The sequence below is a fragment of the Perca fluviatilis genome, chromosome 22 (genome assembly GCF_010015445.1).
Source record: "Perca fluviatilis chromosome 22, GENO_Pfluv_1.0, whole genome shotgun sequence".
In the NCBI taxonomy this organism is placed as follows: Eukaryota; Metazoa; Chordata; class Actinopteri; order Perciformes; family Percidae; genus Perca; species Perca fluviatilis.
Genome location: NC_053133.1, coordinates 16,051,658 through 16,076,357, shown reverse-complemented (window position 1 = coordinate 16,076,357; position 24,700 = coordinate 16,051,658). Strand labels below are relative to the sequence as shown.

The window sequence follows — 24,700 nt, the reverse complement described above, 5'->3', positions numbered from 1 at the left end:
AGACATACCCAGCCGACTATACAGCTGTAATCGCAGCAAAAGGTGGCGCGTACAAAGTATTAACTTAAGGGGGCTGAATAATTTTGCACGTCCAATATTTCAGTTTTTTATTTGTTTAAAAGGTTTGAAATATCCAATAAATTTCGTTCCACTTCATGATTGTGTCCCACTTGTTGTTGATTCTTCACAAAAAATTACAGTTTTATATCTTTATGTTTGAGGCCTGAAATGTGGCAAAAGGTCGAAAAGTTCAAGGGGGCCGAATACTTTCGCAAGGCACTGTATATATACACACACATAAATAGTCAAAAGTTTTAGAACACCCCAATTTTTCCAGATTTTTATTGAAATTCATGCAGTTCAATGTCTTATTGTACTCTGAAATGAAAGAATAGAACAAATGAACAATTTAAGTTAAAAAATAAATCATGGAATCAATTTATAAACCAAAATGTATTCTAAATTTTTGACTCATTAAAGTAGCCCCATTTGGCAGATATAACAGCTGAACACACTCGTGGCATTCTTTCTACAATGGAAATCAAATATTTTTCAGAAAGTTCTTCCCAACTCTGTTGCAGAAGTTCCCATAAATGTGTGGCACTTGTAGGTCGCTTTGCTTTTACTTTTCTGTCCAGTTCATCCCAAACCAGCTCAATGGGGTTTAAGTCTGGTGACTGTGCTGGCCACTCCATGTTTTTAAGCTTACCATCTTGTTCTTTTTTGCTAAAGGTAGTTCTGGCATAGCTTGGACTCATGTTTTGGGTCATTATCTTGCTGTAGGATGAACCCCTGACCAACTAGGCGCATACCAGAGGGTACTGCATGGCGCTGCAAAATGCTGTGGTAGCCGTTTTGGTTCAGGGTGCCTTTCACTCTGTACAAATCACCGACCCTGGATCCAGCAAAACAGCCCCAGATCATCACGCTTCCTACTCCATGTTTGACAGTTGATGTCACACACTGAGGAACCAAATCTTTCGCCTATTCGACGGCATACAAAAGTCAACCTATCAAACCTGCAGCTCGAAGTCTTCTCTTTACAGTTGAATCTGAGACTTGCTTATTACGACCACTATTAAGCTGTGCTTGAAGCTGTTGTCCTGTGAGCCGCCTATCCCACAAGCTGTTGACTCTCAGAAACTTGTCTTCTGATTCTGTTGTGGCTTTGAGTCTGCCAGAACTCTTCCTGTCAGAGTTTCCCCCAGTTTCTAAGTGCCTTTTGATGGTGAAGAATACTGTACTCACTGACACCTTGACTTTCTTCGCAATTTGTCTGTAGGAAAGACCAACATTCTTAAGTGTTATGATGGTCTGTCTCTCTTCCATTGTTAATTGCCTTTTTCCCGCCATTTTTATAGCAACACACTACTTTCTGCAGTACAATACTGTTCATATAATGCTCACGAGGGTATGGTACCACAATGTGTTCCAACAATACTTTTATACAAACAGAGGGGGTTGTAAGTAATCCAGACCAGTTGGAACACCTATGGGAATTGGTAGCACCAACTTTCAAAGCTTGATCAACCTCCATTGCTGCAGAACAGCTTTACGTTGTTTACCCATTTCTTGTTCCCTGAAAAAGGCCTTTTTGTAAAATACTGAAATGTACATTATTTTTCAGTTTTGGATAACCTTACTTTTTTTTTTTTTTTACCTCAGGCAGTTCACCACTTACCTTTGTACCATTTCAAGCTATTCATTGGACTTGAACTGCTAAAATTTCAATAAAAAAAAAACTAGAAAATTTGGGGTGTTCTAAAACTTTTGACCAGTAGTGTATACATAAATAAATGCACACACCGGGAGGATCGGGAAAGCCAAATGTTGATCCGATCCAGGCCACCCTCTCCATTCAAAGAGAGCTTAATCGCTATTGCCATCATGATAAATGTACATAGGCAGAGCATAATATATACAAAAAAGCACTAAGCAAGATAAATGGGAAAAGGTACAAAGAAAAGGGGGACGACGAAGGACAAGGAGTGTTAACTAGACTCGGGAAAAAAAAAAAAAAAAAAAAAAGAGAAAAGAAGACTGAGAAAGACATGCTCATATCGGAAGTGCAGATTCTGTCACCACTGAGATTTAATATACCATTTAATTATCAGCCAGTGCATCTGTGCAAACACCCACATCTTCTGCTGCCTGAGCCAGAAACACACACACGCAAAAAAAAAAAGAAACAAACGTGGACTTTAACAGTGGGAGGCCTGATGTTGAAAAACTATTAAAAATTGAAAAAAGCCAGAACAATAGAGCATGCAAGTTGAGGCGCTACGACGTGTGTGTGTGTGTGTATAAAGATGATTAATGAGCAGAAGAGAGATGTTGTTTGTTTAAGAGTTGTACTGCGGGCAGCGTGACAGGGAGAGGGGGATTGTGGGAAAGTTAGATGTAATGTATATTCGGAACTATCAAGCTGATCACAGTGTCATGTGCCACTGCATCTAGGGTAAATAGTGTGTGTGTGTGTGTGTGTGTGTGTGTGTGTGTGTGTGTGTGTGTGTGTGTGTGGGTGTGTTGTCCAGATTCAGAGACAAAAGTAAGAGGGGAAAAAAAGGAGGCATTACATTTGTATGCTTGTGTCCTTCAGTACTGACTAAACAGAAGGAGACAAGGCAAAGATTTGTGTGAGTCTGGAGTCTGTGTGTGGCATGTGATCTGAAGGTGACAGATGGCGCTTGTCACAGCTTCAGTGGTCGCAAACCGTTTACCCAGGAGGCATTGCTCACAGGGTTTGTTTTGATGAGGCGAAGCACCAAAAGGAGATCGCATTACCACTCACTCATCGCCCTCACATGGCTTGGCCCCCTTTTTCTACCCCTTTCTTTCTCTATCCAGATTTTCCATCTCATTCATGAAGCACAATAAACACTCCCCATTTTTATTTACGAACACACTCCTGCACTTCCACTGAGATAAACGCACATATTTTGTTGCTTATTCATGCTCTTCCTCTGACTCTCTCTTTCTCTCACACACACAAAGTTATTTTAAGTGTGAGATAAGTGCTGTACTGAGGAGTGTGTTGCTTTCATCCACACAGACCACCAGTCACAACCAGAGCTCTCTGAAGTTGTCTTGATTGACAGGCATGACTGTGACACCACGTGCACACACAAGCATGCTAAATTCATATATGAGAATGTTTATTCTCTTACATCCATCTGTCCAAATATCAAAGATCTAGATGTGTGTGTTTTTAAAGGAAGAGAAAATTGGACATCTGATCTGACAAATATCTGTTGTCGTCGGGACGCCATTACTGTATTTGTGTATAAGATTCAGCATTCATTATTCTCTTTTTTTATTTTTAAATTGGGTTTCGTTGCAGCAGTTTTTCCATGTTGTTTATTCTGTCTCAAGTTTGCTGTGTTGCATTTACACCCACTTGAAAGTGTGCTACAAATGCACCGGGCTCTGAAGCATACTGTAGATAATGAACTTGTCACAAGAAAAATTCCACTCATGACACATTGTTTATGTTTCATGAACAGCTGTCCCTCTCCTCTTTCCTGTCTCTTTGTGCCATACAGAAAGGTGTTAGTACAACTATTCTACAAAATAAGTGATAATAACCCTGAGCTGGTACAAAAAAACATAAAAACGTGCTCAAGGACACATCAGCAGGGTGGCCGTTTGCCATTTCTCTGTATTGAGGCCAGGCTTTCCAGCTGAAAGATGGATCCCTAATCCCTGCTGCACCAAGTTGTTTTGAGTTGCTGCTAAATGGAGTGTATTAAACGGAAAGTCTCTGTCTGCATTTATCATAAGGAAATACTAAAACTGCACCACACAAAATCATATAAAGAATAATTCAGTCATAGCGAATGTATCAGTCAAAATTAATCCATGAGCTTTTTTTTTTTTTTCTCCGGATTTATGAGGACTATGGTTAACTGCTCTTGAGATCTCTGCAGGGTAAAACCAGACAGCTAGCTAGACTATCTGTCCTATCGGAGTTTTCGGTTGCACGACTAAAACAACCTTTGAACGTACACATGTTCCACCAAAACAAGTTCCTTCCAGAGGCTATTTTGCAGCGGCACCGGGGCTCCGTCCGGTGCTTAGCTCGGCTAAGATGATTGTGATTGGTTTAAAAGACATGCCAATAAACCAGAGCACGTTTTTCTCCCATCCCATAATGCTGTGTGGACCAGCCAGACCTTCCTCAGCAGCTTCCTCAGGCCACTTTACTTAACATCCCCACCCTACTGGAAGTGTCATCTTCAGACAGCAACTCTTAGCACAGGCCTAAATCCTTCATTGCTACAGTACATCCTGCCTCATTACAAGTCATTCAGCTGTAGAAGAGATTTTCTGCCTGAAAATATTTGTAACAAAAGTTTTCTTTTCTGACGTGTAGCTGCTAAAAGAATACTCTGACTGTAACATAAACCTCTTGTGTTATGTGCTGCTGGATCTACCTACACCTATTTGTAATTTCTGTAGAAGAATTTCCCTAAGGGAAGATAGGTATAACATTCCCTGTGGCTGCAATTACAGCTTATAGATATCAAATACGTATAAGAAATAAAATGAAAGCAACAACTTTTTGATGTCGTCACCTGTTCGGGCCAAATGTTTCATCCTCTGACCCAAACTATATTGACCAGACGGCAATCAGACTGAACTTTTTACTGGATCACAGTATGTGGTAAAACACGGCTGCTAACTACATTTTCTAAACCTTATTAAGATCGAATGCACTTACAGTGCTAACTGTATTAGCTTTCACCCTTTTGCACCAATCACATTATTGTCTATGCCATGGACAATTCTCAGGCTAAAGTACCCGTGTTACCCTGACATTCTATATTCACCCTGTCCATCTCAGTTTACGCAGCATCTAAGTGGCCTTGCACGCTGTCTGGCGTTTGACCAGCCAGACACCACTTTGATGCATCACACAGATTCCAATTGGATCCAATGTTAACCACATAGAGGTCTCTAATGTCGTGTTGATCATGCCATAGACTAATAAAATCCCTCTTTGGGCCCACAAACAGGCACCCATAAACGAATACACACACAAGCACACACACAGTTCCGACACTAAAACTTTATGAGGCATAATCTGCCCAGTCTCACATATAAACAAACTCTGTAAAAGTGAACACACTGTGATTGTATGTGTACAGTATGTGTGTCTAAGTGTAAGCACACGTGGGAGTCAGGGAGTGTGTGAAAGAGAGACAGACACAGAGACACATGACAGTAATCAAGCCACTCAGGTGGAAACCTGAACGCAAAGACACATAACTTTGTGAAATCTTATTTAAAGATCTCAGATCTCACTAAATGGCAACGGGAACATATGTACATGTCAACACATACACAGTCTGTGCACCGTGCTGGCATTTAGCTAGAAATAGGTTAGTTAAAGAGACACACATAGTGTGGGAATACTGTTTGACATTAATAGTCAGGTACTGTATGTGAATGTTAAGAAAGAGACAGAAGGAGAGGAAAAAGGAAGAGAGAGAGAAAGTTTTTTTTCCATCCCTTTCTCCAAAAGGGACACCAGAGACTTTAATTACCTGCACCTGTGAGCACACAAAGAGCCCCACCCACCAATCTGGCTGTGGACCACACCCTAGTTCCCACAGTAACCTGCTTAAGACCCCACCACATAACCCTCTCTCTCCTGTACACACACACACACACACACACACACACACACACACACACACACACACACACACACACACACACACTGTCCCAATACTGTACAAAGTGTAAACAGACATGAATGAAGGAGGTCTGCAGTAGGAAGAGGAGGGTCTACTCACATCCAGAGAGTCCTCGTTGACGATGATGAGGGACATGTGGTGTGTCACCAGACGGCAAGAGTAACCTGAGAAACAGAAACAGATAGTGGAAAGTAGAGAATGGGGGATGGGAGAGAGATTAGATGTACTCACACCCAAAACTCAGGTGAAAAAGGGATTTGCAAAGTCCTGCTCCATTCTCTCACACAGCTATCCGACTCCATTCTCCTCCATCAGCCTCCAGCAATCATCATATATCTCTATTGTAGTCACTTATGCATAGTTCAACTACATAATGCAGCAACTAAACACAGCAAAACCACTCACTCACAATTATTCTGAATACTAATAGGTGTAGAGAGCAGTTCAGTTCAGTCTCAGAGGGTTCAGTCTCAGAGGGTGTCCAAACTTTTAAACCAAATTTTGTTTTTATTTGTAAGTGTTGCTTTTGTGGACATCTGCCGCAAACATCCTCCACAACTACCAAGAGAAACCATACACACAAATGTCATTTCTGTGCAAATGTAAGCCCTTCTACCCTGCGTATACTGGCCGCTGGAACATTTCACTTAGAGATTGGAGACATGTTTGGCATTTCACAGCCCACATAATGGCCGTTATTCTTCTAGCCATGATTCAATAAACTCCACAATACATACAGTTTCCTACGTTGCTGCATAACAGGCTGCAGTGACAAGGGGACTTTCACAAGGGGACACTATCACTGGATTTGCCTACATTATTGGCACATACTTCACTAAAAGCACCCTCAAAGCTCTTACTTTCCATCTGATTGTGGCAGAACTGTCCTTCTAATGACTTAAACTCACATTTTGGCCATAGTGTTTATTATTAAGTGCTTTCCTCTCACCTATGTTGATGGCAGTCTCCTGCTTGTCTCCAGTGAGGACCCAGATCTTGATTTCGGCCCTCATCAGAGTGGCGATGGTCTCTGGCACGCCAGCCTGCAGACGGTCCTCTATGGCTGTAGCGCCCAACAGCAGTAAGTTCTGTTGGCGGAACAGAAAGTCAGATCAAGAGAATTTGAGAAGTAAGATTCAAAAAAGACAGTGAGAACTAAATATGGCCCAAAGGAGGAATGTAGGTTAAAATAAATCACATTTAGGCAAAAAATTCAGCCAAACTTCCCTAGCCTGTATGTGAGGGCTCTTTCTCTCCAGAGAACATCATCCATATCTAGTTAGAGGATGAGAATGATGCCAGCAAGTTCAGTTCAGCTGGTACAGCAGCTCATTTTAGACCTCAGAACCAACTCTGTCTCTCCGTGCCAAGAAGTAACCCATTACCTTTCCCCACCTCGCATTAATTTGTTCAGCATTTAAATGCATGTGTACCCTCATTAGACACACTCGGACGCACACACAAACACTCGCACAGACACACAAGTTAACACTACTGTGTTGTTGACTCCAGTTTTATGGGGCTTTTGGCAGGCTGGTGCAGGTAATTACCCTTGTGGTCTCCCAGTCTGAGCTCCCCTCCTCCTGCTTCCTCTTTTTTTCCTCTTCACTTACTTTTCTCACCTAGACTCTCTACTCTAAATCCTTGGTTTTCCCACCTATTAGTTCAACTTTCTTCTGAAAATCCTAGCATCTGAAATCTTACTTTGTCTTATTCCCCATTCAGAGCCATCTTTTCTGATCAACCAATACAAGATTTCCACAATGTGATTCTTTTAGAAAGGAGCAGTATCTGTCTTTACATTCTGCTAAAAGAAAAGACAGACACCTTAAAAAGGGAAATCTGACTGTGTATTGTGATTTACGGATGTAATGAGTAATGGAGGAGCACTGTGTTTGTTGAAGAGTGGGAATCAATGGAGCCACTCTGCCACCTGCTGGCAAACATGAAGTGTGTGTCTGTGTGCGGGAGAGTCTGTATCAGGAAAAATGTTATGACATGAAAAATTTTCAGGTCTCTGCTTTTATTTCAAGACATCTCACATAAGGTTGGAGATCAACAATACACATCACTACAGTGAAAGGGATGGTGCATTTACCTTTTCCAGTAGTTCGTAACACTCCTCTAGTTTCTGAGCGCGGTCTTTGAGTACAGTACTGATACGAGTGTATTCCTTCAGCCACTCCTGGTAGGCATCTTCCTCCAGGTCCACATAGGCAAAACACAGAGTCCTCAGCCCTGGACGTGTGGGAGGACAATAAGACGATCAATGCGATCAGTGGTGTCATGGAGAATAGATTACCTTTCTAACTGGGTGGTTGGGTGGTTGGAGCGCTAAGAACCAGATAGAACGGAGGAAACTACTATAAAATAGGAGGAAATAGGCTATTATAAAACAGCGTTTTAAAAGAAAAATGATCTCTGTCCTCACAAGCGCACCGTTTCAGAGCTAATCCCCGTCCAAAATAACATGCCCGACAGCGCCTTTCACAGACCATTCACGTACACTGGGCACGCGTGTGTAAGGATGATAACGCAGCTGGAGATGGGAATTGTTGCAAATCACTCAAATTATCGCTCACCTCTTGCGCATGTAGGCAGTCGTAGCATTATAAAACAAAAAATTACACTGCACAACAGCTGCTAGCATAAACAACAAGGTCAGCAATGGCTTTAATTCGTTATCAAAGTAGAAATTAACCACTTGTAGTCCAGGGTGATGTTGTTTGTTTTCTTCCTGAAAAGGGTCACATGATAGCAGCGTGATGAATGAGGGAAGGACACGTACTGATAAAACCCAATCAAGGAGCGAATGTGGATTTCTGCGTTCTCATTTTTTATTTTTTTATTTATTTTATAAAAAGGTCTCCGTTTCTGCCCGTCCAGACTAAAACGTAACCCGAGTAGTAGTGGGAGCTAGGCATAAATGTAGCAAAAGTTATGTGTTTTAAAACGAAAACGTATCGGGGTGGCCTCAAGCTCACCCAGTAAAAGCGTTCGACCCATGTTGGCTGAGTCCTGCAGCGACCCGGGGTCGAATCCGACCTGCGGCCCTTTACTGCGTGTCATCCCCCATCTCTCTCCCCCTTTCATGTCTATCAACTACCACTAAAAAAAAGCCCCAGAAAATAATCTTAAAAAAAAAAAACTTATTAGTGTGGATGTAGTCTCAGGAAGGATAGTTCTGATTTATTTACCTAAATTCAGATCAGTCCCAAGACAAGGCTTATAATACTAATACAGAGCAATAAATGTAAAGTTGAGTCAGAGTAAAAGAGTAAGGACGTCAACACAAAGATAAATGGATTTCCAGTGAAATAAACAAGTATGTTTTAAACAGAAAGAAACTCAACTATGGCTTCCTCTCCCTCTCTGCTTTTTTTTTTTATTTTTTTTTTTTACCTTCAGTAGCAAACTGTTCCAGATGAGCAAGAGTTAATTCTTTGTACTGGGACGCCTCAGTCAGACGCTCAAAAATGACATTATCCTGCAAAAACAACAAAATAAGCATTAATGAAAAAAGTTCAAAGACATTTTGAGTGATGAACTACAGATATAATGAGATAAACATACAGCTCCTTTGCAGTACAGCCGTAGCTTCCCGTTGGGGGTTCTGACCACCACAGACATGCGTTTACGGTTACTGTGAAGGAAGCAGTGGGTTCAGTTTCAAAACACACTACAGTCTTATGTAACAGAATTATTTACTGGCTGTGAAGAACATATATGGGAGTATTACCTGGAAAACTCCAGCACATTCAGTAGCTCATAGCTCATCTCTTTTTCTCTCTGAAATAAACAACAAAATGTCAGCTCCTAACTTTGCAAATGCAGCTCAGTAAAAACACACAGATACACACTTACAGCTTCAATTATGACTGAATGCGGGGTTCTTGCAGTGAACACAAAGCCGAGCCCCTTGGCCCCTTTGACAAGCGCTCCTTCATCTGGTGAAGAGGCCTGGTAAATGAGCTGGTCTTCCTCTCTCTCTGGGACCACGGTGTGGCACACTGCCATCATCGTCAGGAACTCACAGATCTGAGGTGATGTAGGCTGAACACACACACACACACACACACACACACACACACACACACACACACACACACACACACACACACACACACACACACACACACACACACACACACACACACACACACACACACACAGAGAGAGTGGACATGGTTCTTAACAGCATCCTCTTGTCATTTGGGGCTTTTTGCTTCAAATAAAAACAATATAAGAAAAGCTTCAGTGACACCTACATGGGTCTCAATGTTTTGGACCAGAGTTGGGTCATCAAACTCTGTAGAGTTACTGCTGGCGGGCGGCAGATTGCTGCGAGACAAAAGAAAATACATTTATGGCAGGAGTTATTCTAATATTGTGTAGAGATATTTTGTTGGCATTCAAATAGCATTTCAGTCTGAGTTTAGTCAACTTTCTGTATATGTTTCTGATCAACACATACTCTACACAGTACATTGATTTCTCAAAACATGCAGAGCCTAAAATGGAGAAAAGAATATCAGATAGGGGAATACAGATGAGAAAGTCACTAACCTGAAGTCCTCCATTGAACGATCACAGTCAAGATCAGGGAAGTGGCTGCAGTGATGATTAAGGTTGTATTGGAAAAGGAATCAATCAGTCGGTGAGTTGGTTAGTTCATTTGATCAAGCATGCAAGAGTTCAATCAATTGAATTAATACCAGCTAACTCTTCATTACAAGTTAGTTTAAGATGATGATTTAGTTAAACAATTAGAGATTAAAAGGTTACTCAGTGCTAAAGTGCATTCAGTGGCATTCTGAGCTCATTTTCTTTTAGTATGTGGCTCCTTTTACAGGTAAAGCTAAGAGGCAAGAATGAATTTACAAAAAAAATAGATGACTGACCCATATGTAATTCCCGCAATGGTACACTTCTTGAAGTGCATGACGTTACAGGTCAGTGTTCCTGTCTTGTCGGAAAAGAGATACTTCACCTGGAAAAGACAGACAACAGGTAATGGAAAGACAGATGTAATGATTCACGTGTATGCAACGGTAACTTTGGGCATTCCTACTTTGTGTGTGTGTGTGTGTGTGTGTGTGTGTGTGTGTGTGTGTGTGTGTGTGTGTGTGTGTGTGTGTGTGTGTGTGTGTGTGTGTGTGTGTGTGTGTGTGTGTGTGTGTGTGTGTGTGAGAGAGAGAGTGAGCGAGAGACGGAAAGGTGTGTCAGAAGTTTGTTGGGTGACCATACAGATATTTTTTTTATGTTTGTGTTTTTTAATGTTATCTTTTGATTGTTGGAGCAGACGATGCAAGAACATTTTCTGTGTGAACAGACAAAACATTTTTATCTTATCTTTCCATCCTAAAGCAACTGATTATGAGGAGGGATAGGAACTGACCTGGCCCAGTTCCTCATTAAGATTGGACGTTCGAGCCACGGCCGGTGTGTCTGTCTCTGCGTAGTACATCTCCTCATCCTGGGGGGAAAGCAAAAAGCAAACAACGTGATCAGGAATATTTGACTACTTACAGTAAGTTAATTTGAAAACATGCATTACAAAACACACATGGACCATACCCAGTTGATGAAGAGGGCCTGTGTGAACTTGACCACTTCCAGAGTGACCAGCAGGCTGATGGGGATCAGGTTGTTGTACAGGATGATGAACGTCAGCAGGTTATATGCAAAGTTAGTGGAGATGTCACCTGCATAAACACACAATATTCACTCATTTACTGACCCTTCTATTGTGTATTCATCCCAATTTCTTACCAAGACTTAAGTTACAGGTTATGACGTGGTATGTTTGTGTGTATTCTCACCAGCCCGGGACAGGTACCAGCAGGACTCTTCAGTATGTTCTTTGTTCCAGATGGCGGCACCCACAGAGCTGATCAGGGCCATGACCAGCAGGATGCCAAACAAGACCAGGATCTGCATGTTGGTCACCCGCTCCACATTAGAGCGTTTCAGTGGTGCCTTGGTGGAGTTCTAGCAGGTGGACAGGTCAATGAATACAACACAAAGACACTCACATCAAGATGCTGCTGGGTGATGGCACAGTTTCATTGAGTTACAATGGTTTCTCTGGGAAGAAATCCACTTGCAGCAGCCTTTAAAAACACTTTTGCTTAACTAATTCAATTTGTCATACACAATTACAAAATCATTTTTGGCAGAAGAGTGTGAGCAATCCAAACACTGGGACTTGGATGTGCTCCCAATTATAAATGCATCACTAACTTAAAAGCTCTAAATTATCCCTATGAAGTTCACAAGGAAGGAATATTCTAATGAATAAATATAAAAATAAACTTGTTTTGAAGGCAGGATTTTTTTTACAAATCTGACAAGACACTGAGTTTACCTGCATCAGTTTGGAGTCATGGCCAGTGTAGACAACAATTCCCACAACCCACTGCGTGTTTCTGAGCTGGGCGCCGCGCAGCAACACCTGGTCCGGACCCAGGGGAGCTGGACTGAGTAGAACAAGGGAGGTAATCAGCAACAAAACATGAGAAATTAATGCAAATTTAGGGCAACCAGCATTTGTGAGTCAAAGTTTTCTTTCTTCAAGTCACTTCTCAAGTTTTACTTTATTTGACTGAAAATATAGTATACTTTATAAAACCCTTGGTACATTTTATTTTATCAAGAAAGCAAATGTTTCACTATGACAACCTTCACTTTTCTAGTTGACTTTTAAATTGTGTAAATGTCTGTCTGTCTGTCTCACTTCTGGTTCTCCAGCCGCAGTGTGCCAGTGAAGTCATACAGGTGTCTGTTGGGGCCTTCGCACTCCAAACGACCAGACAGCGCAACCAAATCCTCCAGGGTCTGAAAAGCAGCTGTGAGCGAGAGACCCTGGGGAAAAAAATAAACATGACAAGACAAGGAAAGTTTATTGAAGGAGCACTTTTACCAAACAGGATTATCACAAAGTACATTACAGAAAAGCAATGTTCATAAAGCAAAACGGGTCAAACACTAATAAAAATAGGAGATAAAAAGAGAACTGCATAAAACATGATGAGATCTTATGCATGACCAATGTGGATGCAAATGTTAGGAAGTAAGGTTTCATTTGATCTAGAGTCATTTAAGCCAATGCCAAAAAATGTTTGACATCTTTTATTAATTTGTTCATTTGCATCTTAACTGTAACACGTATTAGATGCTTTTAATAACAACACATACTCTCTACTAAAATCTAAATATGAAGTTCCTTGCTGACCATGTGCAGAATCCATGCATTGAGAAATCTGACAAACTGACAGCTATGTGTCATACCTGTCTGATCTTCAGGTTGGTTTCTCCATCCAGGTTGGAGGTCTCAGTGTAACACATGGCCTGTGGCTCGCTGTGGGGAAGATGGATCAAAACATGCTTAAAAATGATTAATCCAATAATCGTCAGGAAGTCAGTCAGTGACAATTCTCGAATTATCGAATAATCAATTAAGGAATTGTCTTTTTAATAATAACTTTATTAAGATCATTATTATTACATATTTGCTTTTCAACAATAAATATTTGCTTGCTTGCTTTACATGATGATGGCATTGACAAGAACGCTTTTGAGGTTTTAGACTGTTGATCAATTTTAAGACGCTACTTTAGATTCCCACAATTTCAGATTGCATTTTATCATTACATTTTATATACTAAATGATTATCAACAGACTAATCGACAGACTGATTGATAATGAAAATAATCATGAGTTGCAGTCCTAAAAAGTAGTATAAAACACAACAAATGATTAAAACACATATACAGACAAATGTACACAAATAGATATGCGCGCTGACAAACACAAACACACACTCATACACACGGACGTCTGACCTGGAGGACACAATAACCATGTCAGCCGGAAGGTGCTGGCCATTGGTCACCTTCACTATGTCTCCTACTGCCACCTTGTGGACAGGATGCAGCAGTGCAACAGCATGAGAGAGAAAAGGTGGGGAGAAAGAAGAAGAGGGGTGTTAAGGCAGAGGGTAAAGGGTAATAGGAGGGGTAAGGGAGGGAGACAGAGAGAGGAAACATGAGGTTGGTTAATTAGTGACCAACCCGAGAGGCAGCCAATAGAGAGAGAGAAGACTTTGAGCCAAAGAGACAGTGAGCACAGCAGTGCATAGCATTAACTCTTGATTAGGCTGCAACAGAGGCATACCAGAATGAGATGTAAAGAGTGCAAGCATGTAAATAAGAGAGAGAATGAGCAGAGAAAAGAGAAGCCACTCAATATTAACTTTACAAATCTGTAGCTTTAAATAGTACATTTAAAAAAACTGGTAAACAATTCCTATGACACTTTCAGGGTTCTCCTTTCAAGAAAATTGAGCATTTCAACTACTTATCACCCCCTCTCTTTAACCTGAAAATAATTGAGTTAGCAGGGCAGCTGGAACAAATTCCTTCACCTTTTGTGACCCTGAATAACAAAGGGCTACATTCCTGCTCTACACCACATAACAAGAACTCACATTTGTTTTGATTTGACCTACTGGAACAAGACCGTACTGTACACAGCTGGACTGGAGTTAATGAGTACATTCAAGATGAAGACCACATCCCAAGAAAATAGTTGTGCATTTGTTGTACAAGAACATACAGTGAACATGCATTGTACTGAGGGTTCATTTTGTATAGGCAACTTTAACTTGGCAGAGATTGCACTGGAAGAAAAAGCTTTGTGTGAAAAGGACATTAGACTCACTGGTTCAGATGAACTGCAGAAAACCTAATTATTCAACAAACAAGATGTGCCTATGTGGAATTTTGGAAACAAATCACCCACTAACACTTGTTATCTGACCCTAAAACATTATAAATACTAAGTGGAAGAGTATCTTTCTACTGTCAGGAACCCAAAGCACAGACAGACCCTGACCAGAGTGACTACAGTCTAGCCACGAGAAGTGGAACATGAATATGGAATAACTTCACGACAGGTGAGATTGAGACAAATGTAACCATTTAATAAAATACAGCAAAAGATTTTATGTGAATTCCCAATTTTACAAAACTAGACCATTGTTTTATGACTGTTCCCGCATTTGAAGCCTAATTGCATTATGTTATATCTACGTTATTTTTTCAATGTTTAGTTTGCTAATTTACCTACTATTGTTTTCTATTTTTAGAAGAAATGTATCTTTTAAGATAGCACTTCTTAGATGCTTCTTACAGTATTATTTTACATCATTCATGCCAATAAAGTATGTTAAATTGAATTGTAAAACTAAGCGAAGGCAAAGCACAGGAGTGATGAGTGAGAGAGCAACAAAGATGAAGTCTGTGATGATTGGGATACCTGTTTCCAGATGATCGTCTGCCAGGCTCCGTTGCGCAGCACTGAGAGACAAGGACAACACAGCCATCAGTCAGCCTATAGAGCAGCATTCATTCAGTATTCATAAACTTTTTGTCTGGGGCCTGCACTATAGTGAGTGACAGACAACAGCCATTCACTCAGCCATGAAAGAAAAACAAAACCCACACAAATAGACGCAAGCACACTCATGGAAAAAGCGCACCGACAGTTGATGCACATTACCAAGCACAGACACGCAGACGATACCTGTTGTCTTCTTCTTGTTTACTGTGTTGTCTGCTTTGTGTCTTTTCTGTAAAGACACAGATAAAGATGCATTAGCTTTTAAGATAAGCATATGATGTCTCTATCTCCTACACTTTAAAAAAAAAAATAAAAAAAAAATAAAAAAAGTCAGCCCATATAGCATGTGGTACTGTGGTACTCACATAGTCCTCTATCATCTCTTTGATCCCGGCTACAGTGAGGATGAAGATGAGTGGCACCAGTGTGGTGTAGCGACCGGTCGGGGATACATCAGGGATTTGCTAATAAGAGTCAAGAGAGGCAGCACTCAGAAATCATTGCTGATAGGGAGGGTTGAGTAGCATAAAGCACCCATAATGGACTGATACTGTGATGGCACAGATAAACATTAGACAAGGCATTGGTGTATAGTGAGTGTACTGTATAATGAATCTTTGAGGGGGGGGGCGGGGGGGATGAGCATGATGGAAGGCAGTGCAACTTTTTATGAGGCTCGCACAGAGTCAAAAACAAAACAAGTGCCTGTTTTCTTCTCCCAGAAGACAATATTGTCAACCAATCAGATAGCAACTACAGAGTGGGATTAGTAATTATCTCCAATAGGGTTGGGCATCGAGAACCGATTCCTAATCGGAATCGTTTCAAAAATTACGATTCCATTGGAATCGTTTGGAGGATTTGGTTTCAAATCCGATCATCACTTCCCAATTTAACAAGCGCAAGTTTGGGTTTCTGTAGCAGCCAGGTGCTTGTTGTGTTGCAGCCATGGAGCACAGTAAGCGGCGCTCTAGTGTGGCTTTATTTTACGTTGAAAAAGCTGTAAAACTGCAAACCACCTTTGAATCAAAATAAAACTTTGCTCTTATTTGTGAAAATAGGCATGTGACCCGTTTCAACTCCACCCCTCAAAGAATCGGAATTGAGAATTGATAAGAACCGGAATCGAAAGGAAGAATCGGAATCGGAATTGGAATCAGAATCGTTAAAATCCAAACGATGACCAACCCTAATCTCCAATGATCAAATTTCTTAGAAACAGTCTAAAAGTTGCCCTAGGACTAAACATGTTGTAAGGAAAATTATGAATAAAAATGTGTACATCATTTTTTGCAAATGAGTCAATTAGTATGATAATGATAATATTGATATATTCATTGTGACACAAGCCTGTGATGTGACACTTTGGTGAAATGTTCATGATTCATATTATCTTGTACTTTGATCCTTCAGGCTTTCTGAAAAAAAAAAAAAAAAAAAGTACCAAATCTTAACTTTTGCCATCTCGACAACAACTCTCAACAATCCATAACTCGGTATTTCAAAAATAGCTGGGCCTGAAAAGTTTTAGAACAGACTTTTCAGGATGTGTCATATAAAGCCTGTGTGGGCCAAAGAATCAATTCAACTTAAACCAAACAGCACATCGAGCCAACAGCGCTGATCACTGTTGTTAGTGTTTTGTGCCTGGGGTTTACCTGCATGAGTGCGATGAACAGGAAAAAGGCGTTGGCAGCCCGCCGGATCTGCTCATACAGGAACCGGGGAAGGAAGGTGAGAACCCCATACTTGGTGGTACTGCAGAAGAAGACAAGGAGAGAGGAAACTTGAGGCAAATGGAGGCAGAGCCAGATAGTGCATTAGCAAAAATAGGAATTCATGAATAAATTGTGTGTTAATGATTGTTTTCACCAAACATGCTCAAACAGCATTACCGTAAATGATTAACAGACTCCATTTAGGTTTTAATATTGCAGCACTTGAAAATCTATTAGAAACACTCAATAATGGTCAGAGAGATCAAACAGAGCCATTATGTGGTGCACGCACATCACACCTATAAATAGACCAATACTTTAAATCCAGCAATCTAAATTTAGAACCAGCATCCCATAAAATAGGTGGGGGACCTCAACTTGTCTGTCAATCATCTGCATTGATCAGACAACTGTATTGATTAGCCTTGTTATAGCCAGGAGCTACCATAAGAGCTTTTAGAGGAGGCTACAAAAAAACAGAAAAAGTCAACCTTCAAGTCAAGGCCTGCCTTGTTTTTTCCTTTATGCTCTCTGTGAACTGTAGGAGCTTCTGCAAAAGGCATTTGTGTAATGGATGTTGTGCGTTTGTGGGTGTTTGTGCATGTGCGTGAGTGCATCAAGTGCATGCACTGAGTGGGAAAAAAAACAACAACCTCCATCACTGTTCAGAAACTCCTAGGCGATGAATCCGTGGTAGTGTGTGTGGTATGATGTAAAGGGAAAGTTTAGACAACATTAGGTCATTCATTGGTCGAAGTTCAGGCGACCAGAATATTTGGCCAGTCTCTAACAACCAAACTTCTTCCTGTATAACTGTGTGTCTATCTACAGATCCAACGTGTCTACGTAGGCAGCTACATGATAAGGGAATGTTTTGTCTTAGGACGGTCTCCTTTTGGAGGTCGGTGGGCCAGTCACACTTCAGCATACTTTCCAGAGAGAGATATGAACTAGGCTTTAGTATCTGCATTTACGGCGACTGCAATATCTTTGTTTAAAATTCAGCTAAACGTAACGCCTCCAGCATGAGTTTAAATACACCGTGTGGAAGACAGGAACTTCAGAGAGTTGGGACGGCACTGCGCAATAAACATTGTGGGTAAACTGTACTGCCTGCCTAATTGTCTCCTCAATTGAGTGTTCAATGCTTCTGTGTAAGTCATTAATCTCCCGAACCTTCTTCACGTATGTGAATGAATTGTGCTGCTCCGGAGTTTTTCCTTAACACTTGTAACTGCTTTTTCCGTCTGCCTCACTCACACAGACACAAAACTACAAAGAGCGTGACATTACACACAAAACAGAGTAGCAACAGCTGTTAGTCTGTCGCACACACACACACACTCAGTGTCCTGACCCTAATGCTCTGGATACCTCCGAGTTAGTGATACTACACCTATGATCCAGCAGATAAAGATGCCTTAATCTAATCAAAGACAACTGATCTCTCACTCACACTCACTTATTTTTCATACTATAGATGTCGAACTTGCTGGTGGTGTTAGCAGCTGTTAGCTGCAGGGGTGAGGCTCCCCTGCTGCTGTGTGGCTTTGTCATGTTTTTTATTAAAAAAGGTCAGTGTTCTTCCTATATTACAGGCCAAAAGAAAACACTGGGCTGAAGTCAGAGAGGAGTCATCCCTCCAAGTGGAAGAACACAAGCAAAACACAGGCAGGTAGATTTGTTGAAAATACAATTGTCAGTTTTAATTTCTGCGACAGGTTTGATTTAATTTTTGATGTATCACTAGAATGGAACGTTTGATTCAGCTCAGTGTGATTATTTCCATTATTTCATGTCTTTTCACAGCATGCAGGTTACTTTGCTGCATCTATGCACAGGAGAGCAGCACTAATGCTCAGTATAAACACAACTGCATACAATGAAATATGGAAGTAAAAAGGACCTAGAGAGTGGAGAGGAGGAGAGTACACAGATAAAAGCTACAAGGCCTTAATCTCAGAAAAATCAATAATGCTATTGAACCTTTCAAACATCGACTAAAGAATTACAGGAACACAGGGACATCAGAGGGCACTGCTCTGGAGCCAGAGTGCTCTTGACTCTCCAATCAGCATAAAGCGAGGGGCAGAACACCACATGTGATCCAATCAGGTGAGCCAGGGAGCACTTGCCTTAATCTTATTCGTAGAGCTGAAATAGGCTCTTTTAAAAGTGAAATTAAATCTCCCGACAGTAACGGCAGACCACTGAATGTCAACTGACAAGCCTTCAACTCACAGAACATGAGCCCAGTGCTCACTATGGCGCCAGGCACAGTTATATAGGAATAATAAAAGGTCGGACAGGGGACAAATTAAATTGGCATCTGCCTAATTCAAACTCCAGTACATGCCTGCGACTTAGTATTTACAACCACAACAGAATCCATAAAATGTGCAGATGATAGCTGGGACGATGCTTATAAACAAGAATTCTCCACTTCAGTACATGTCGTTGCACTTCTCATGACAGATTAACTTGAAGCAGAAAAGTCACTCCGACATTCATGGTTGAACCACAGGGGGCCACCAAGACACATCACAATATATGAAATAATGATACTTTTTCATGACCACAAAACACCTCCAAAGTCGGAGAAATCAGACACAGCTAGGGCGCTTTCTGAAATGTATGTAAATGCCTGCAAGTGTAGTTACTTTACTTTCATTAGCAGCCTTAAATATTCATTAGGACATATTGATTAAACAACACAGTCATGTTAAGTTGTTAAGCCAAACACGTTTCAACACTGAGATTCTGAAGTGGACTTCAGGCAGGGACATACATCAGCCTCTCCCGGCGCTGCAGAGTTGCAACTTAATAAGTGAGTTATTAAATAGCCTTATCAATATAGTTTCACCTGTAAAATTGTAGTAATTGTGAAACTAAAGCTTATACAAAATCTTGTTTTTCTTTTAAGTTACTATAATTAAAAGGCAAAACTAAAAGAAAGGGGTATGTTTAAGAGGGAGAGAAGAAGAAAAGCAAATTCTCAGTGGTCCAAAGTCTACTACTACGCATATGGCATGCCAGAAAGAAAGACATGGCTAAACGGGCTTTAACAGGCTGTCCTTCAACCTGACAACATGGGTGTAAAGCCCCTCTCAGCAAATATCCACCATGCTTAAGTGTCTTTTAGCAAAACACAGAATCCCTACAAGTGGACCCTGCACTCTGTACTCAGACAGGCAAACAACTTGTACTAAAGTAAATATATCACCCTCTGAGTACACAAAATAAACAAAAAAAGTATCAGATAAGATGACCAGAGGTTTCATAAATCTGGTGACATGTATACTTCGCTATGGTAATTAAGCACACATTAAAGCTTCTGGGAAACAATTAAAACATGAAATTACTTTTGATCTACTCTGTCTACTGGCTGTTCATCAAGTAGGCTACTATTTGACTTCCAGTGTACACAGTACAAATCAGTGCATGACACAAGCCACACAACATGCATCACGACAAAACGTTCTGTCGGTAAAAGCCCAGAGTGACACCTACCTGACATGGTTGTCGCAGAACTTGGTGTTCTGTGGCCGGTTGAGCAGCACCGTCCGCGCGGTGGCGTCTATGGGATCCGCCTGGGAAGTGGTCCCGGACATCTCATCATCTGCCTTGCGGTAACCGCCGGACGAGCAGGCAGCTCCTGCACCGTTGGATTGATGGGAGAGAGGCGAGGCTGAGTGAGTGCGAGGCAGTGAGACAGAGAGAGACAGAGAGAGACAGAGAGAGAGAGACAGAGAGAGAGAGAGAGAGAGAGAGAGAGAGACACACATATACGGGAGACGTGGTTTATGGTTCAAAAGCGAAGGCGACCAATTAGTACTAGAGGCTACTGTATGCTGATGTCTGCTGAAGCCGGGGTCGATTTAATGACGTTTTCCGTTATAAACACCCCCTTGTCTTTCAGTATTATTATGCAGGTACTGTCAATGCACACGCGCGTTTCGCGACGCCCACGGGACCCCCCGCGTATAATGGATGTGCTGAGGGATGCACAATGGCGAACAAACACACCGAGTTTGTCTGTTTTATCAGCACGTCAACTTGTCCACATGTAACACAGAGAAGACCCGGCGCACATCCCGGCTGTCATTAAGGTAAAAAAAAATGATCACCCCTAAAAGTGACAGAATAGGATGGAACACGCTTCTCCTGCAGACTCCCTGCCTCTCAGCCCGCCTGGCATTGTTTCATCTCCAACCATTTTAAAGCGTCGTGATCTCCGCTCATTCACCCCCGCATGAGCTCCAGGAGCGGGACGTTTTTCCTCCTCGACTGCGCCTAATGACGGGATAATGTGTATGTAGCCTATAGTTCTGCAGATACATTGTGGGGTTAGTGAGAGCAATGCAAACAGGTCTGGACGCCACAGTTTACTCAGCTGGTGCAACAACGGCGAACCTGGGCGAGGACAGATGCAGCACGCCCGTGCCTCCTCTCTCCTCCTTCGGCCTTGCTGAAGAGGAAGCTCCCGGCCCTGGTGAAAGATACTGGCACGCCAAGCTCCGCAGCCGTGTCATCTGGCCACCTGCCGCCTCGAGAAGCCTTTATCGGGCGCGATTTGAACGATCTCCTCCCTCTATTTGATGCCGACTGAGCGACTCACTGCTGCCAGTGCAGACAACAAGAGGAAGCCATATGGAGCTCCTTCAGTGCTGCGGAGGGGCAAAGCCGGGACTCCACTTTTAAAGGGCCAGAAGCCTGATATCGCCTCAAGTTCTTGTGGTCAGGCAGATGGATCAAATAACATCCCCTAAAGCAGGAACCATCCATCAGGAGATCACTTCATGTCGCTTCCCTTCCACTGTGATGCCTGTGCAACAACAGTGTTCACTCACTTCAGGTTTTCTTTCTCATTAGTTTGCATAGATGCAGATAATTGTTTCACACTGCATCTCCAGTAATGAGATACAATATAAGAATATTGTCTAGAATGCATTTATCTGAAAACCCACAAGTAAGTCACTCATTATTCTGATAAATCTATTCCCACAAGTCCTTGAAGTGTGCCTGTAGTGCTTAACTGTTAATATATGGTAAACTGTATTATGGGATTATTGTAGGCTTAATTTTTTGTGTGGGATAGTTGTTTCAGTTCTTGGCATCTGTGCATTGTGTGTGTGTGTGTGTGTGTGTGTGTGTGTTGTGTGTGTGTTGTGTGTGTGTGTGTGTGTGTGTGTGTGTGTGTGTGTGTGTATGAGGCTGCAAGTTAAAACAACAACAGGCTAATTGAATAAATAATTTAGAAACAAATAAGCACTGCCAGGGTTTAGCAGATTGAATTTCCGCAGCACTACAATCCGGGTCATTCTTTCCCCTCATCAATAACCAAAATATAATTATATTCCACTCAAGCTTATTGTTCTAAAGTAGGCGAGGAATTGTAAAACCACCCAGACAAAAAACAGTTAGGCTTATCTCCTGGATGTGCCATTATCACTATTGACACATCAAACTTCCATTTTTCTATTTAAAGAGACATTAGGATGTGTGTGTTTACAGGAAACAGCTATGATAATTACATTATTTGTTATTATTTAAATGGGAGGCATTTATTTAGTTTTTGCATTTATTAGAGGTATACTTTTAGTTTTTTTTATTGTAGTATACTTCATTGCCATTATACCATTGCAAAAGAAACCTGCATGAGATCTTGAGAACACCATTAAAAAAAAAACACAAAAAGGCACAAGGCAGAGAGCACGGGTCAAAGTCGAGCCAAGCAAAATGATAATAAGCAGGCTATTACCTCTGGACCTACACAGCTATAAGACACAATCACAGCTCAGCACTCCACACTGCAAATGGCACTCAATCAAGATAGCGAGTGACTGATTATGATTGCGAATGATTAAGGGTGATACAAGGTAAAAGGTAGTGAAGGGCGATGCACATTGTTACCTGTAATGTCATTTTTCATTTTCTGTCAGAAAGCAGTCCTCTTTACTTTTTAAACCTTTTTCTCCTGCCTAATGAATTGACTACTTTTTCTATATCTTCTTGCTTACTTCTGTTCTTACAGAGATTTTTTTTTTCCTCTCTCTTTTTAAAATTTTACTCCTCACCCCCATTACCTCCACCTTTTAACCTCTCTAGACTCTACCTTTCAAAGACGATCAATTTCTCAGCAGCCCACTTCAGCTGTGATTCATTTCTGAGAAGATCAATGCATCAGTTACTCATCCCTGATGGAGTAGAGGCGCAGTCACCTCCGTAACTCATTACTGATTGGCCACCGATGAGTCAGCAGCAAACCCCAGCAGAGCACAGCCAGGTCAATTACACATGAAGCACCCAGGCTAGCCGTACAGGTACCATAGGTCTGATAACCTGCGGTCAGAACAGGTAAGACTAGACTGATCTGACCACAACAAACACTGATCTCATACCCTGCTAGCAAGACTCTACCAGCTACCCATTTGGTTGGTGAGGTCAAAGCAAGAAGTGTTCCCTTTCTTAAAAACAATCTAATGCATTAATTAGCCAAACTTCCATCCATATATAGAACATTTTAATAGCCCTTTTACTATCTCTCTAACATGAATACTAGGCATTAGAAGCCTATTAAACCAAACACATTTTACACAGTGGGCAGATAAAAATCACCTGTTTGAGTAAGCAGAACAAGGGCAATGCAGCCTGAAAATGCAAACAATTAAATCCATCATGTATGTCATTGGAAGAAGATGTCACTAATCACAAGCTTCATAGTATCTTAATATGGAGTATTAACTTTTGGTTTTGGGCTGAACCAAAGCTGCCCTGGCCTGGAGCCAAAGTTTCACTGTTAAAAGCAGGCTAGGCTACTGAATAATGGATGAAGACAGACTGCATAATTCATCTACATTTTCCAGTATGGCAGAGCATATTTAACCAGACGCTCTGCCTTGGTGCTGTGCCCTAGTCTTCACTCAAGAAACAGTCACTATCATGGTGTCTTCCGTCAGCAACTGTGTTAAGTAGCGCAACTGCCAGAATTGTGTTTTGGCACAAATATAACTTTTGGAGAAGCTTAATTAAGTCATGTCTAATAGAGATGCACTTCACATCTTCTAAACACCGCCGAGAGCTGAAATGAGCATGGCAAATCAGAGTATCTTACATATACTGTGCATATTTTATCCCAGCATGTTTTGTTTTCCTCACTTGGAAACATGGCCAATTAAAAGAATAAGTTATCTTTCCCCACATGCTTCTGTCCAGCCCACAACCCTGCTGTGTTGTCAGAAAAGCATTACCAACAGGGCGTCGTCTGTCTGGGTGAACCCTACGTCCCATGGCTGTCCTGGTCTCCTAGGTGACCCGCAGGCCCGATTTGCAGGTCCTGGTTGACCTAGCCTCAAGCATTTGCAGGTCCTGGTTGACCTAGCTTCAAGCATTTGCAGGTCCTGGTTGACCTACCCTCAAGCAGTCCCAGTGGGTCCATTTGCCACCGTAACAGAGTAAGAAGTAAGGCAAGAAAGCCTCTTACGAGCCAAGTGAACAAGCATGGTAATCCCCTCTGTGTCTGCTCTGCAACTTCACCTGCTGCTAATCCATAACCTGCTAATCCTACAGGTGACACTGCAGCACGCACACAAACACACATTACACTAATGTACGCATATGCACATACACACTCACATTGACACTGTTTTATGGGCACTCCGTCACACACACACACACACACACACACACACACACACACACACACACACACACACACACACACACACACACACACACACACACACACACACACACACACACACACACACACACACACACACACACACACACACACACACCTTTTATTGCCAAAAAACATGCAAGGCCCCAACATGCTGCTACTCCCCTGTTTCCTCTCTAAATCCAGCTCAGTCACTTAT

At 41.6% G+C, this 24,700-nt stretch overlaps 1 protein-coding gene across 10 annotated transcripts in view; it reads right to left on the bottom strand.

The window, feature by feature from the left end:
* The window catches only part of atp8a2 (ATPase phospholipid transporting 8A2), a 55,230-nt gene that overhangs the window by 26,943 nt on the left and 3,587 nt on the right, over nt 1–24,700 (bottom strand). For 3 of the 10 annotated variants that reach the window (XR_005637927.1, XM_039789439.1, XM_039789442.1), the window contains 22 exons: nt 20,331–20,508; nt 16,761–16,860; nt 15,468–15,566; nt 15,286–15,331; nt 15,019–15,059; nt 13,545–13,618; nt 12,990–13,059; nt 12,436–12,563; nt 12,067–12,178; nt 11,522–11,690; nt 11,277–11,404; nt 11,098–11,175; nt 10,601–10,689; nt 10,266–10,310; nt 9,968–10,040; nt 9,564–9,752; nt 9,439–9,488; nt 9,273–9,342; nt 9,102–9,186; nt 7,798–7,937; nt 6,649–6,787; nt 5,799–5,863 (listed from right to left, as the gene is read on the bottom strand). Coding sequence is in view for 9 of the 10 variants with exons in the window: in XM_039789439.1 (XP_039645373.1) it covers nt 5,799–5,863; nt 6,649–6,787; nt 7,798–7,937; nt 9,102–9,186; nt 9,273–9,342; nt 9,439–9,488; nt 9,564–9,752; nt 9,968–10,040; nt 10,266–10,310; nt 10,601–10,689; nt 11,098–11,175; nt 11,277–11,404; nt 11,522–11,690; nt 12,067–12,178; nt 12,436–12,563; nt 12,990–13,059; nt 13,545–13,618; nt 15,019–15,059; nt 15,286–15,331; nt 15,468–15,566; nt 16,761–16,860; nt 20,331–20,508 (2,168 nt within the window). In the remaining variant the exon portion in view is untranslated. Of the gene's footprint in view, nt 1–5,798; nt 5,864–6,648; nt 6,788–7,797; nt 7,938–9,101; nt 9,187–9,272; nt 9,343–9,438; nt 9,489–9,563; nt 9,753–9,967; nt 10,041–10,265; nt 10,311–10,600; nt 10,690–11,097; nt 11,176–11,276; nt 11,405–11,521; nt 11,691–12,066; nt 12,179–12,435; nt 12,564–12,989; nt 13,060–13,544; nt 13,619–15,018; nt 15,060–15,285; nt 15,332–15,467; nt 15,567–16,760; nt 16,861–20,330; nt 20,509–21,233; nt 21,965–24,070; nt 24,288–24,700 lie in introns of those variants that run through there. The other 7 variants (XM_039789440.1, XM_039789444.1, XM_039789443.1 and 4 more) reach the window with 6 other exon arrangements.